Genomic DNA, 17,259 nt, shown 5'->3' with positions numbered 1-17,259 from the left:
GATAAGTCTATAAATATGACTAAAGAGCAGTTGACAAAATAGACGATTGACCAATCTCAAAACTTGCCATTACTCTGTTAAAATCTCTGCTCACACCTATCAGATCTATTCATAGCAATCAAGGCTACATATTGAGCAATCTAGCACTGTGAAATATTGATAACTCGATAAGTGCTAAGTTCAGTTACTTACAGAGATCATTGTATTATACTAAGAGTTTCAGTTTAGGCAATAGATAAGTCCTAACTGAAGTGGGTCTGTACAAGCGTTGTACTCGATCAAAGTCTTTTAGTGAATATCCTATCCTTGTGATAGAAGGGGTGACGTAGGAGTTATTCAATTCTCCGAACATCCAGAAACATATTGTGTTGTCTTTACTTCAGCTTTTTATTTCCAGTTAGATATTCTATCTTTCAATCAGTTTATTTTCCGCAACTGCTTATTCAGTTTAACTGATTGATAATTGACAGACGGGATACTCAGTTTAGTTTGTAACAAAACTGAACTACCTTTTTCGAAAACATTTAAATTCCTAGAAGTGTTTATTCAACCCCTCCTTCTAAACACTCATTAGTCAATAACCGATCCTAACATGAAGGCAATGAGAAAATCAAAGAGAATAAGCTATCTGTTGCTGTTCAAAAGTTTGACAATATCAAGATAAAGAGTGGAGAATCCATGCATGAATATGATGAGTGAATCAGCAGCATAGTAAACAAACTGAATGCACTCAGAAAGATGTATTCAAATAAAGAGGTAGCACTGAAAGTAGTCAGAGGTCTTCCCAAAGAATGAGATGTTAAGAACATGGCAATGCGAGAATCAAAGGACCTGAACAAGGTCGAACTTCATGATTTATTTACTGACTTAAAAGCCTACGAGTTTGAGTTGCAAACCAGAGAAGGAGAACCTTCTACATCAGCTGCTAAAACTGCCCTAACTGCTGTCGAATTGGAATTAACTGGTTCAGTTGACAAATCTGCTGATCAGTTAAGTAATGACGCTATGTAATTATTCGTCAAAAAGTTTGGAAGATTCGTGAGAAGAAACCAATGAAATTTTCAAAGACAATATCAGAAAAATCGCTCCAAAGAAGAACCTAATGATTGCTACAACTGTGGCAAAACTGGTCATTTCATTGCTGACTGTCCCAAGCCTAAGAAGGACAGTCGAGGCTCAACTTAAAAGGGAAAGAAATCCTATGAGCACAAAAGAAGATCGAAATATGACAAGAAATCTTACAGAAAGAAGCATGAGGTGTTTCTAGTTGAGGAAAGCAAGTCAAAATGGGTACAATCTGACAATGATGATTCAGAATCTGAGAGCTTGAGCTGCTCCATTTATGATGATGAAGAAGTCAAGTGTTTAATGGATGATGACACAGAACTGGAGTCAACCAGTCAACAGGTATTTAACTTTAGTTCAACTGGTTTCACACGAAATGAACTCATTTCTACACTTCATGAAATGGTGAATGAGTATCACAACCTTGCCCTATCTTTTGAAAAGGCCAGAGCAAAGCAAACTGATCCCAAAGATGATAAAACTGAAATTGATGAATCGGTTGATCTGTTGAGTCTTAAACGAGAGATTGTTGAGCTGAATGCTGAAAGAAGCAAAAATCAATCAATGATCAACAGTTGATTCTTGAGAATACAAAGCAAACTAAGGCATAGAGCAAATCATCTGTTGCACTAGCTGAAATACAAGATAAGCAAAAATCAGTTAGTGATATAACTGGTTTAGGGTTTAGCAACCAAGATGAAACTTCCACCAGTGATACTCAGCCAAAATTGAACATGAACAAAAGGAAATATATTCACTTTGTAAAATCAGTTGTGGTACAAGAACAACCAGAGCCAAGTAAACTAGTTTTATAGCATATTGAAAATAAGAGAAAGGCTAAAAGGTATGGTATTGTTATAGCCCAAAAATTTCAACTGACCCACAAAGTCACATCAAAAAGGTTCAGCAGTAAATACCTTAACTATTCAAATGGCTACTCCAATTACTATAACAGCAAGCCAGTTCAGAAAAGATATAGGCTGAACAACCAGTTGAAGAAGGCTAAAACTCATATTGCTTCATCTGCACACTACACATCAATCACACACAAGCCGAGAAAAACTATTTGGAACAAAAAAACTGGAAATTCAGTTAGACTAGTCCATGTCTGGGTTCCTAAAGGACTAATCAGTTTAGGACCCAAATATTTGTGGGTACCAAGATTATATATTGTGTGTGATTGCAAGTGACAGGTGCAAACAAAGAATCAACCTGATATCTGGACAATGGATGATCGCGTCATATGACAGGGGATGCAAGTTTGCTATCCCAACTGATCAAATACGCTGGTCCAAACATCAGTTTTGGAGACAACTCCAAAGGTAAAACTGTGGGTAAGGGTAAGCTTATCCATGATAACTTTACTATTAAAGATGTTTTACTAGTTGGAAATTTGAAGTATAACTTGATTAGCATCAGTCAGTTATGCGAAAATAAATTCTCAGTTCAGTTCGACAGACACATTTGTTCAGTTAGAGACTCAACTGATGAGGTCATCCTAACTGGAAATCGTTGTGGGAAAACCTACAAAGTCAGTTGGACTGATCAACCTTATGCACCAATTTTTCTTAAAGCTTCCAAATCTTTTAAAAAATGGTTGTGGCATAAGAGATTGAACGACCTAAATTTTAAATCTATTACCTATCTGAGTAACCATGATCTTGTAACTGGTTTGCCCAAAATAGATTTTTCAAAGATAAAATTTGTTCAGCATGTCAGTTTGGTAAGCAAGTAAGATCTTCATTTAAAAACAAGGGTTGTAAATCATCTTCTTGATGCTTAGAACTGCTACATATGGATCTTTTTGGTCCTATACCAGTCATGAGCTTAGGGGGAATGAAATACACCTTAGCAATAGTGGATGATTTTTCAAGATTTACTTGGGTTATTTTTCTCAAATCCAAAGACCAAACTGCTGCACAAATGATTAAGCTTTTCAAATGATTATTAAATGAAAAATCAGTTGGGATTGATCGAATAAAGTCTGATCGAGGGACTGAATCATCAATCAAAATCATTCACAATTTTTAGAAAATACTGGAATCAAGCATGAGCTCTCAGCAGCAAGAACTCCTCAGCAAAATAGTGTAGCTGAGAGAAGAAATCGGACCCTTAAAGAAGCTGCTAGAGCAATGCTTTTTGATTCTAGTATTTCTCAAAGGTTTTGGGCAGAATAGTAAACACTGCATGTTATACTCAGAACATATCAATGATTAATAATAATCATGTGAAAACATCGTATGAGATCTGGAATGGACGCAAAAGTGTGGTTTCTTATTTTAAAATATTCGGCTGCAGATGTTTTATTCTCGATAATGGCAAAAATCATTTAAAATCTTTTGATACAAAATCTGCAGAGGGAATATTTCTTGGGTATTCATCAGTTAGTAAATATTATAGAGTTTTTAACAATTGCACTTTGAAAGTAGAAGAGTCTATTAATGTTGTATTTGATGAATATGTGTTACCTGATAAGCCAACTAATCTATTTGAGCTAGTTGATCGTTTTACAGATATCAGTTTGGAGGATGATAATGAAGAAGAGAATCATATTAATCGAAATATCCTACAAACACCAGAACCAGAAGTGCTGGATCAATCAGTTGAACAAGAAATTGTTATTGATATTCAGTTGGTGGAGCAATGTGATAACAATCAGTTACCAACTGATACAGCAGCAATTGAAACTAAATAAAATATTCAGTTGCCAACTGAAGAAGTTGCTGAAATGGATGCATCAAATACTGAATATAGATGGAAGAAATCACATCCACCAAAATTAGTGATAGGTAATCCATCTGATCCGGTAAGAACTCGGAATCAAATGTTTAATTTATTTGTTCCTTCTTCTTTCGTTTTCCAACTGAAACCTAATAAAACTGATCAAGCATGTCATGCTATTAACTCAAAAATTACTTCCAACCCTTCACCTTTCAAGCATCTTATTATTTTGGGCTTGTAACAATTACAAGGTCCATGGACTTTGATATAATATCTCAAACACATTTGAAGTCATTTAAACTTTACTTGATTTTACTCAAGCCCACTAATTGAATAATTATTTCTAATTGGGCTCTACAAGCCCAATGTTATTTAATTATTTTAACACTTGAATTAATTTTATTATTTGGGCTCTACTAGGTCCACTAGTTTTTAATTAATTCAACACTTGAATTAATTTAATTTAGTCCATAATAAAGTTTATGAAAATCACAATTTTCAAATACATTTTTATTTGAACAAATCTTAATTTAGGAACACTTCCAAAAATTAAAAGTCACATTCCCCATAATACTCTTATAGAAGTCATACTTCTATTTTTTTTAGTGTGCTTATAAACTCCTTTATAAGTCGTTCAACAAATTGAACTATTTTTCTTCTCAACGGGATCTAGAAAACTAGTACTTGTGCGGACCTCAATGGTTCAATGATACAACTAGCCGTGGGTTCACATCTCAATGTGATTCGGGACTGAACATGTCCTTAAATGAGAAGACCCAAAATGCTCCATTCTTATTTATCAACTCCATGATAATAAGAACGTCAGAACTCAAGTCTGATAGTACCCAACCAATCATGTTAAACGCCAAGCAGCATCGCTTACATGATTCCCTAGGTATCAAATGATAGTGCCTGCAAGAACCAATCTATTATGGTTAGCGTACAGTACGCGGTCCCTTCATCTCATATATCCCGATAGCTTCATGTGCATGTAATGCCATTAACTCAAAAATTGCCTCCAACCTTTCACCTTTCAAACATCCTATTAGTTTGGGCTTGCAACAATTACAAGGCTCATGGATTTTGATTTAAATATCTCAAACACATTTGAGATCATTTAAACTTTACTTGATTTTACTCAAGCCCACTAGTTGAATAATTATTTCTAATTGGACTCTACAAGGCTCAATGTTATTTAATTAATTCAACACTTGAATTAATTTAATTATTTGGACTCTACTAGGTCCACTAGTGTTTAATTAATTCAACACTTGAATTAATTTAATTTAGTCCATAATAATGTTTATGAAAATCACAATTTTCAAATACATTTTTATTTGACCAACTTTCCAAAAACTAAAAGTCACATTCCCCATAATACTCTTATAGAAGTCATACTTCTATTTTTGTTAGCGCTTATAAACTCCTTTATAAGCCGTTCAACAAATTAAACTATTTTTCTTCTCAACGGGATCTAGAAAGCTAGTACTTGTGTGGCCCTCAATGGTTCAATGATACAACTAGCCGTGGGTTCACATCTCAATGTGATTCGGGACTAAACATGTCCTTAAATGAGAATACCCAAAATGCTCCATTCTTATTTATCAACTCCATGATAATAAGAACGTCAGAACTCAAGTATGATAGTACCCAACCAATCATGTTAAACGCCAAGCAGCATCGCTTACATGATTCCCTAGGTATCAAATGATAGGGCCTGCAAGAACCAATCTATTATGGCTAGCTTACAGTACGGTCCCTTCATCTCATATATCCCGATAGCTTCATGTGCATGTCATGCCATTAACTCAAAAATTGCCTCCAACCTTTCACCTTTCAAGCATCCTATTAGTTTGGGCTTGCAACAATTACAAGGCCCATGGATTTTGATTTAAATATCTCAAACACATTTGAGATCATTTAAACTTTACTTGATTTTACTCAAGCCCACTAGTTGAATAATTATTTCTAATTGGGCTCTACGAGGTCCAATGTTATTTAGTTAATTCAACACTTGAATTAATTTAATTATTTGGACTCTACTAGGTCCACTAGTTTTTAATTAATTCAACACTTGAATTAATTTAATTTAGTCCATAATAAAGTTTATGAAAATCATAATTTTCAAATACATTATTTATTTGAACAACTTTTAATTTAAGAACACTTCCAAAAATTAAAAGTCATATTCCCCATAATACTCTTATAGAAGTCATACTTCTATTTTTGTTAGTGCTTATAAACTCTTTTATAAGCCGTTCAACAAATTAAACTATTTTTCTTCTCAACGGGATCTAGAAAACTAGTACTTGTGTGGCCCTCAATGGTTCAATGATACAACTAGCCGTGGGTTCACATCTCAATCTGATTCGGGACTAAACATGTCCTTATATGAGAATACCCAAAATGCTCCATTGTTATTTATCAACTCCATGATAATAAGAACGTCAGAACTCAAGTCTGATATTACCCAACCAATCATGTTAAACGCGAAGCAGCATCGCTTACATGATTCCATTGGTATCAAATGATAGTACCTGCAAGAATCAATCTATTATGGTTAGCGTACAGTACAGTCCCTTCATCTCATATATCCCGACCGATTCGACAACTATTGATATATCGAGAGTTGTCAATGAATCGATATTATGTGTCATGTCGTACTTGCATCGATGATATAATCTATGAAACCCCTTTCATAATTACCACCAACACTCTGATCAGATATTTCAAACTACATACACATGAGATCACATACGATATCCATACCCGAAGGTAAGTGGTGAATCCCTGACTACAATGCATCGTCTCCTATATGTTTCGACAAAACACCCAACCTTCGCACCTGATGACCCCATGAGATTCGGTAAACAAGTGAAAGTGCAATTCTAACATATAGAGTCTCAATGTTGTCCCGGGTTATAAGGACTAATAGTGTACAACCATAAACTAGGACGTTTCCACTCGATAAGTGAGAACCACTTGGAAAATCCTTTATGGAAGGTTGTTCAGTGCACTCTACAAGGAGCACCTATCTGCATGCTCGGACATCACAATGTCCCCTACCAATGAAACATGGTACTCACATCGCAGATACTAGTCTCTAACTCGAGCGGCCTTTATCCTTCTTAACAGCGGATGAATCGATTAGGAACTGTTTAGAATATACAGTATTGAAAATATGAGTTTCATGATACTCATCATATGAGCATCTCATATTCTTTCTACTATTTATATATTCAAAGACTTTATCTATGCTATTAGCATGGGATACAGATAAAGATGTGCCAAAACAATACTTTTAAATATTATTAAAATAAAGATTGTTTATAAATAGAGTTTCAACATGATCCCTTTGCCAACACTTGGCTCGACGGGCACCTACTCTAATACACATATAAATTAAATCGAGTTTGGTGTTCAAACCAAGTGGAAGACACTCAATATAATCATTCGTAGAAACCGATTAAACATTTTTTAAAGCATTTAAAATACATGCAAGTTGAATTGAAAAAAAAATATTTTGGCGGAAGTATTTTATGAAACACTTTGTATGCAATATTTTGGTATTTGAAGAACACATAAAATGCTTCAACAATGCATATTTGAAAAAGTGGAAATGATAAGTATAAACAAATAGACTCGAATTTGTTTATGGATGTTCGGAGACTTCAAATGCTCATACGTCACCCCTTCTTTCCCTTGGGAATGATCCACTAGAAGAATTTGATTTTATACAACACCTTGTACAAATCCATTACAATTTAGGACTTATCTCTTGCCTAACTGAAACTCCTAGCACTCAAGATTGCAGGCAAGCACCTCACAATCAGCATATTGTTTAATGTCTCATATGCAAATACTACATACACAAGTTTATTGTCTTTGTGCAAGACTCACTGAACTAATCTTTGAAGTTCAACTCTCTTGTATATGTGTGAGTGATTGTGTGTGTGAGAAATTTATCATTTAGAGTATTCATCTCAAATTTATCCTCACACAAGGGCTTGTGCTCTCAACTAGCAGATTTCTTCATGGTAACTGCTTATGTTTTGAATCCTCTTCAAAATATCTTATTTGATCTTCAAGATTTTGTATTTATAGGCCCCAATAATGATATATATTAATACAAGAATACGATCGTTTGGAAAGTTTATGTACTGTTTCTGAAATTTCAACGGTCAGATTCGCCTTGCTGGACTTTTTCTGAGCTTAAACTGGTCAAATCTGATCAACTGGCTAGCTATTTCAGCTGGTCCAGTTCGGTTAATTTCTAGTTTGGTTCACTTCAACTGGTTCGGTTCAGTTTCAGCTGGTCTGGTTCAGTTCAACTAGTTTGGTTTGGTTTGGTTCAGTTCAGCTGGTATGCTTTAGTTCAACTAGTTTGGTTCAGTTTCAGCTGGTCTGGTTCAGTTTCAGCTGGTCTGGTTCAGTTCAACTGGTTTGGTTCAGTTCAGTTGGTTTGGTTCAGTTTCAGCTGGTGTGCTGAATAGGATGATTTCCTTTGTGCAAAATTAGTAGATTCATCGTATTTTACCGGTATCTTAAGCTTTGATTCAGACTTTTACTTCTGAATATGATTTGTAGATCTTTGTCTTAGCTTTCCAAAGCATACTGGATCGCTTCATTCCAATAACCGAGCTGGAAGATATGACCAAAATTTCACAACTACTCATACCCAACTGATTGTTATTTTTGTGCAATCCGTTCGGTAATTCAGCAATTAGTTAGAGCTTGATAACATCCAATTTTGCCCACTGACGTGAAATACGACTTGTTCCAAATTGAATTTCTGATCATTCAAGTTGTCGATTGTCATTTGAATCATCCAGCTGAGAGAAATCATCAAAACACCGAAGCTCGCAAGAAATTCAGTTTGGCTAAATTCAGTTTAAGTTGCTTCTTGTGTTTGCAATTTCACAAGTGAGTAAATATGTCAGAAATACAATAACAAATTTTCTTAACATCAAAATCAAGATTGCGAACATTAAATATTCCAACACAGCCGTAGATCTTGGAATAAACGAACAGATGAGATGTACATCGGAAATTGCGCAGGGTAGTCAAACCAATGGGTCCGGAATGCAAAGAGTTGTCTGTCAGACACTTGTCTGTTAAGGCTTACTTCATGCTGACATCAGCCATAACATGCTCAAATTCAAAAATATAAACTCATTTCTCGCCCGAGTCCATTTTAAACACTCGAGATAGCGAGCGAGACTCCAGATCGAGTATTTAAGGAGAGAGTGGTGATACCCTGGAACCACCCGGATTATCAGGTCATCCTAAGAACTCGGGCAAGTGACGTGTCGAAAAGATAAAGAAAACCGGTGTAAGGACCAATCCAGCGAAAGAAGTGCTCTTTTATAAGTCATCCCTGGATTTGCAACAACTAGGGAAGCTGACTACAAACAAGCTGGAGCCTTATAAAGAGAGTTAGTAAATCAGGGACCTTTTCTGTATCCTCACATCGAGATCACTGCCCCAGCACTTCGTAACCAACGTCATTCGTAACCAACATCAATCTTGGGTCCACAGGTATGGAGGACCATACTCTGAAATCATTGATATGTCATTCGGCGCACTTAAGGGTGATGTGACAAGACACAAAGCTTTATGAGTTGTCAGTTGTAACAGTATCAGAGGAAGGGCATGAGCAGCCATCTTGCCATGATGAGTGGCCGGACATTGAAACCAAAGTGGCACCATGATTTGGTGATGTTACATTGAAAATTATTGACTGGTATGGAGTTGTATAAGTAATTGGATCAAAATAAACAAAAATTAAAAGTTAGTACACTAAGACTAAAATTTGGCTGGTCTATGAGAAAAAATTCAAAATAAGAAAAATTAGTTGACTACAAATATTTTTTCCTAAATATATATTGAAAATCAAAAAGAGAAAAAAAAATTATTCACTAAAATTGAAATATAAAATTTATTTAATATATGTTTTTAAACATATCTAGAATTATCTATCTTATATATTTACTAAATGGAAAATACAGTCCCCATGCAAGCAACTCATGCTCACTCACTCTTGCTCAAGTGAGTGTAATCCTATAAATTATACTCTAAAATATATGGAAAAAATCATCATAAAACATTATATTTCAAAAATACTTTTTTTTTTATGTATCAATAACTGTTTTAATTGATTAACAAAAAAGTTTATAAAATTCGTTTTTTAAAATTCTAAATGTTAATATGATTTTTTAAAAATTTTAAACAATTATATAATAATGAAAATATAATAATAATAAAAGGTAGAAAAGCCAAAGCCAAGCCACCTGTTGGCTCCTCCAATACACCTACACTCGGAAATCACTGCCACTTCTGTTTTATTATTTCTGTTCGAAAAACCCATTGAAAATTCTTGCATTTTTATTCTAAACCTTCTTCCTCACTTTCGCTTTTGTTCTTGTCGTTATACACCAAATGTGATTACGTACATACTCGTATATTACGGGAACCCATCAAAGATTGTACATAGAGATTATCCGAATATGAAAGAGAGAGCCATTTGTTGATTTATGCATTTAATTCTGTATCGTTATAAAGATTAGAGGTTTGCATTTGAGGGATAACGATAGCATTAAAAAGATTGGTGTTTTTTATTAATCATTCTTTTTCTTTTTTTAAAAAAGTTTTGGGTTTTTTATGTGTGTTTTTCGTCCATTTCGATATCCCAGTTGTAGAAATGGATTCCCTTTCTTGTGTTGTCGAGCCTTCATCGCCCAAAAACACCATGGCTAATGATGCAAAAAGTGTCGAAGAGAACCCAAACGTTAAGGAGTCTGGGGAAACTGATAACGTTGAGAACTCTGCTTTGAACGCCAATGCTGATGAAAAATCAGAACTGGAAATTAAAGAAATAGTTGATATGTTGAAAGAACTGAAGCTGAATCCCTTGGCTGAGGAGTTCTTTCCTTCTTACTTTTATCATGATTCCATGGAGGCTATCTCTTTTGTGCCATCTGATAATGATGTGGGATATCATGGTTTCTCAAACCATAGAAGGGTAAAATATTCAATGCTGTGTTGAATGATTTTTATGGTAGTCTTTGTTGAATTGTTTGACGTTTCAATGATGATTTATATGCTGTTTTGGTTGTTAATGCAATTATTATTATTGTTATTTTTTTAAATCAGAGTTCAGGTTTTATTGTTTGTAAAGTTGATGCTAGATCTGTGGAGAATTGCTTGCTGACTTTTATGAAAGCGAAGTGAGAGTGATAAAACCTCAATTGGGATTCTTTGCCTCATATAGTATTTAAATTCTGGATGGTAGTTTTTAATCCTGATGTTTCTGTCTTGTTATGTGTTTACCTACACCTGTATGCGGAATTTTGATGATCTGATGTATCTATCGATCTATGGGTTAGTTGAGACGATTCTACCATAATAAATGGTTTAGATAAAAATGTTTTCGTTGATGGGTAAATAATATATTATGTCAAGAAAGATTTGAGGATTGATCACCTCTGTCCATACGTAAATGTTTTAAGGTTTTTTCATGCTCTACCTTTTTGGCTGTTGGAATGGTTTAAGTGCTTGCACGATTCATTTTGATGTCGTATCTCTCAAGTATACGAATTAAATCCTAATATTTGTCCGTGCTTTTTTCCGTTAATTAGATTTTCAATGGTTCAGTTGTAAATAATTGTTTTTTAAGATTTATGGTAACAAAAAATGGACCTGACGGTTTACAAAGATGATTTTTGAGGCTCTCTTTGTTAGATGGATTACAGATTCCATTTTGTCGTCATAGCATTTAAGTTTAGTACGTGTTGGCACAGAAATTCGATATTATTACTAACGGTTGTGCGTTGACTATTTTATGTAGTTAACTCCTTTGCTGTTTTCTTGTTTTTTCCCGTAACAAATAGTCAAAACAACCACTTTGACGTCAAGCGAATTAGTAACGGATCCGAGTACTTTGCGAATGAAGCATCTTTGCCAAACATTCATATCTTCTTATAACAAACAATTTGATTCTATTAGCGTTGCTCACATGGTTACCTACTTTGACGCTTGAATAATTTAGCTTTAACTTCTATATTTTGCGTACTATTGTTGCACTGCGACCGGATTGGACACATCAGTACTTAGTTTTTTCTATACCAAATGTCATTCGTTCTGTTTGGTTGGAAATCTTGTGCTTTTGGCTTCAGTTGTTATTGATTCCATTTACTGTTTTCAGAGAAGAAACTACCACAACCACAGTAGGAGGAGGAAGAGTGACCAAACATTTAGAGCCCAAAGAGAAGATAGCATTAGACGCACAGTCTATGTATCGGACGTTGATCACAATGTGAGTAAAAATAACAAACTTCATCTATCCATTCTATAATTTTAGAAATTACATTGAGACCATTTTTTTGGTCTTTTTTAAATAAGATAACCGAGGAGCGGCTTGCTGCCTTGTTCAGTGCTTATGGACAAGTAAGTAACTCTTCCACCAGATAATTTATTTGAATTGTAACGCTGAATGTTAGCTGATTACTTCCTTATACACATCATTTCATTGACCTTGTTTTGTTATAACATCTAGCTTAAACAGTGTTCCGCTTGGGTTAGGTCCGAGGAATTGTCGTCCAATTCAAATCATCTTGCACTCCTAATAGAAAGATACTACATATGTGCCTAAAACAAGTTGTTTATAAGAAATGCATTATTGTTTCAAAAATAGAGCAATGTCCCGTAGTTTTTTAATTATATTTATATACAAAGGAAAATAATGATTGTGTAAAACTAATGCCTGAATTTATGAGAATAAAAACTTTCATTTTTTATTCTAGAGAAGATATTATTTTTTTGGATATACTATAGATTGATACGAGATAGTGTAAATTTGAGAATACCCGTGTATCGGGAACATGTCATTTTAAAATGAAACACTGAACTTTCAAATTCACATATTTACATAATGGTGCAGCAATCCTCCTAATAAAAAGCCTATTAATACAATCCTATGTGTTTTTTATGTCCTAAAACCTGAATGAGAAATTAGATTATTTATTCAGATGGTTTTTGGCTTTCATTGTAGCAGAATCACAAAATCATACAATTTCCGTCTTTCATTTTAAACTTTTTACCTTTTGAAAATCATGCTAAAATTCCTAATATTATCTATATATGGGAAATTTTTAGTCCCTGTTGTGAACCATAGTCGTGATCTATTCATATACAAACATGAAAGCAAGAACGTGATAAGAAAGAAAGGGAGTTTACGAAATTCATATTCGGTAGCCCATAAATAATTAGCGACGCCCTTCAACCTAATATATACTAATATAGAGTGATAGATGAAAAATCTATAGTGCACCTACAGGTTGTTGATCGTCAAGTTAGTGATTTTGATAATTGTTTCTTCATGCGATTTTACTGATTTGGCAGGTTGTTGATTGTCGAGTTTGTGGTGATCCACATTCCCGGCTTCGATTTGCCTTCGTGGAGTTTTTGAACGAGTGTAAGTCGTCTTTTTCTTACACCACTTGTTGGTCATTTCTATTATGCTAATTAGATCGGGCTTGAATAAACTTGAACAGATTCTGCTAGCTCTGCTCTTCATCTCAACGGGAAACTGTTAGGTTTCTCTCGTGTGAAAGTCTTGCCTTCTAAAACTGCTATTCTGCCTGTGAACCCAACATTCCTTCCCAGGGTAAGAATAAATCTTTCAATATATTTCTCATTGAAATCTTTTGTCACAAATGCTCAAGCTCATGAGAGGCTGCACAGTCAATAGTTTTATTCTTTAACACGCCTTGTACATGTAAGACGGAGACTGGAATATATCCCCAGAATAATTGTATAAGGTGTATCTATGAAAGTTGGTCAAGTATTAGGCAACAAAAAACCAACTTAAGAAAATATATGGGATTTTGTGCTCAAGCTATCTTGAACTTTTGCTCTCTTTGCTTTGGAATAAACATATCGAAACTTTTTTCGCTAAAGGCTTGAACTCCTCGTAGGCAACACAATCAATATTTATGTATTTTAATTCTTTTCCCTCCAATCATATATATATCAATTTGACATGTTAACTGTTATTTTATCTAATATAAATTTGTAGTCTGAGGATGAACGTGACATGTGCATGAGGACTGTGTACTGCACAAATATTGATAAGAAGGTATGCACACTTCAATATGATTTCTTCTATTCTGTACTTGGTGACATATGATGAACAGATTGATTCTCATTCCCTCGTGAAGTCCCATGTGGGTACTGTATAGGTCTGTCTTGAACCAATGATAATGGGAATTTTCTCAAGCCTTTTTTATCTGTATTTTCTGGATTATTCTCTAAGTGTTTACCTGTGAATAATCAAACCTTGTTATCATGTTCCCCTCGTGGATAATTAAAAGTTAAAAAGTTTAACAATGTTCTTGTTATATGACTCATATGGGCAGGTCTCTCAAGTTGATGTGAAGAATTTCTTTGAAGCAAAATGTGGAGAGGTATGGCAGAAAGTTTAGGCTTCGGTTGGTTTTGCAAATTTTCATATTGGAAGTATTCATTGACTTAAAGAATATTGTATTTGTAGGTTTCTCGAATGAGGCTCTTGGGGGATCATACACATTCAACTCGAATTGCTTTTGTCGAATTCTTCATGGTATGTTACTTTAATGGCTTGATTTTGTGCGGCCATGTTATTATACTTCTTGTTTCCAATCAGGAATCTCGTATTCTTTTATGAGGTTCTTTCTAGTCATAAGTAGGCTTATGAATATGGATTGAAACTCTAATTTATTCAAATAACAATCCCTTAATCATTACCATAAAATAGCTATCAGTACCTTGATTATCGATATTCTCTCTCAAGATGGCACAAATATATCAAATATCAATCACACCCAACTTGCTAACTTGAATTTCAGATTACTGTCTCGTCAATTTCTTCATGAAATATATGCAACCTGCATCATGGTTGGAACGAAAGGAGTACAAATGATCCTTACTCAAGTTTCTTCTAACAAAATGTTTATCAATCACAATATATTTCGTCGGTCATGTAAAATAGGATCATGTGCTATGTATCAAGCCAATTTATTATCACAGTACAATCTATGAGGAGACTAATTGGCCATTAAGGTTCTTCTAGAACCCTTTCAACCATAACACTCCTTGATATGCCGAACAAAATTTAGCTTCTTCATTACTTGTAGCAACAATACTTTGTTTTTTGCTTCTCAAAGTAGCTATATTACCAATACAAACATGTAGTGTCCAGATTTTGATCTCCTATCAATGGCTGAACGTAACCAATCTGCATCGGTATAAACTTCGATTCTTCTCTCCTTATTTTTACCGAAAAATTGACCTTTCCATGGAGTTACTTTGCGGCTTCAAAGAGTTTTTCGCAAGTAGAATGCATAAACTAACTTACCATACTTAAAGCAAAAGCTATAGCTAGTCAAGCATGAGATTTTTAAGTCAGCTTCACGTCTATCCTTGGATGGTTACCAGTATCCGCATGAACTATATCTCATGACTCCTAGTTTTACATTTGCTTCTTCTAGAGTTTAAGTTGGTTCATACCCACTTATACTAGTTTCAATTAATAGATCAAAGATGTATTGTTGTTGTGAGTTGTGACATTACTATATCTCGGATTCAAGAGAGCTGGACCAAACCAAAAATGATAGGTTCATCATCCAATATATTTATTTATACTAGAAAGAACAGGGAAGGTCTATATGAAGTAGATAAATAAATGTGCAGAGTGAGGCATTATTTAGTTAATACATTCATTATATTTTGTACGAGGTTTTACTACCTTTGGCTCTTGAGGGATTGCTTGAACAAAGGAAACCGTGAGTTATCAATTTCAATATAAATACATTCTCAGTCTAAATTATTCATTTCCTTGCTTTGCTTTTGTGTTCTTTTCTGCCATATTGATTGAGGACCATAACATATCTCAAATGCCCCGCATCCTTGATCTCAAACGCCTTGGCTAAACTTTACTTCAATTGGTTCATTACTTGAGTATTATCATCTCCTGTTAGAAGTGTCTTCTAAATGAATACTCAAGATGATTGAGATCTTGTCCTTGGTATGGACCTATGTGAATAGAGTGTGATCGGCCTGCCATTGACGGTATCCTTGATTCTTCACATACTTTTGAAGAATTCCAAATCAGGCTCTAGGTAACTGTTCAACACCATAGAGTGATCGTTTTTGTTTACATGCCTTGGATCCAAACTTGTGAGGAAAACTAGGTGGTGCCTATATGTAGACTTGCTCTTGAAGATTTCCATTGAGGAAAGCATTCTTTTAATCTAATGGAAAATCGTCTTGACTTGAGGGATTCCACACACGTGTATTTTATTTCGGGAATTTCCAGTGGCATATTGATATTATGATCCAACCTTTGTTTAGACTCTTGGTGGTTCTTCAATTCTTTGACAGAAAGCTGGCAAGAAGCACTCAGTCTTTGTGCTTATTAGTTAACCAACTATTCATTGTATCTATTGAATTTTCCAATCACTTCCCGATTATGTTCAGTCCACCTTGTTCATCACGAAGTTACCCGAACTAGCAAATGTGACTGGCTGGAACAGAATTTTATGTCACCAGTTTTTAGAATCTGAGGAAGCTTTTCAGTTCCTCTTTGTAATTTGAAGAAAGTAATTTCTTTTGTTTTCGTTTTTTGTTTATTCATGTAAGATGTATGTTCTACCACTGTAACCTACCACACCCTTGTAATTTTAATTTTTTAAAGGGAAGAGTGTAAGATGCACAACTACTGTAAACATTTACATGAATAGAGTTTATGAAGAAATTGATACTTTCCACAATTTGCAGGCTGATTGTGCAATTTTGGCGCTGAACTGTTGCGGTGAGATTCTTGGATCCAAACGTATCCGGTAAGTACATCATGTTATCACTACTTCCTATTCTGGAAAATTTCACGAAATGTAATGTTCTTTTCAGGGTCGGTCCTTCAAAGACACCTGTGAGGCCACAATTTGTCAACCCTGAAGTGCATTGATCCTGTTGAGATGAAAACTTTATCTGAGTTTTCCCTTTTCTCGAAACTGAAACATTACTCTAGAGGAGTACTTGACTATTCTTGCATGCGACTTGATATCAAATGCTAGCTAACTTCTGTGCCATGAAAGCGGTTGAAACTTGGTTTATCATCTATTTTCGTTTGTATTGCAATTCGATATCACCTGCAATTTTTACAGTTTTCATTCAATCTCGACTAATCTGGATGTCCTATCCTTTTTCTAGGATGTTCTATGCTCCTTTCGGTTTTCTAGTGTTCCTTTGCCGTTGTGTGGTATGTGTTTAGAGAACAGAGCTATATTATCACTAGGCCTCTCCATTTGTTTTTGTGTGCCTGGTTTAGGCTGAAGATTAGCATATTTTAAAAATTACTACTTTTAGCTCAAGCTTAGCCGAATAAAAGTATTTAATGTCAGATAAAAAAATTGTATCCTATTGGTATATAAACTTTTC

At 34.6% G+C, this 17,259-nt stretch overlaps 1 protein-coding gene across 1 annotated transcript; it reads left to right on the top strand.

The window, feature by feature from the left end:
- The first annotated feature begins 10,073 nt into the window (after nt 1-10,073).
- LOC140833924 (polyadenylate-binding protein-interacting protein 9-like) lies at nt 10,074-17,019 on the top strand. Its single transcript, XM_073198450.1, has 11 exons — nt 10,074-10,354; nt 10,479-10,807; nt 11,990-12,100; nt 12,187-12,231; nt 13,186-13,258; nt 13,338-13,450; nt 13,862-13,921; nt 14,202-14,249; nt 14,336-14,404; nt 16,600-16,661; nt 16,729-17,019. Exons 2-11 carry the CDS (start codon nt 10,487-10,489, stop codon nt 16,784-16,786), a joined length of 960 nt encoding a protein of 319 aa, XP_073054551.1. The 5' UTR covers nt 10,074-10,354; nt 10,479-10,486; the 3' UTR covers nt 16,787-17,019.
- The last annotated feature ends 240 nt before the right edge of the window (nt 17,020-17,259 follow it).

The sequence above is a fragment of the Primulina eburnea genome, chromosome 6, assembly GCF_022965805.1.
Source record: "Primulina eburnea isolate SZY01 chromosome 6, ASM2296580v1, whole genome shotgun sequence".
Lineage (NCBI taxonomy): Eukaryota > Viridiplantae > Streptophyta > Magnoliopsida > Lamiales > Gesneriaceae > Primulina > Primulina eburnea.
This window is presented reverse-complemented; position numbering and strand designations above follow the sequence as displayed.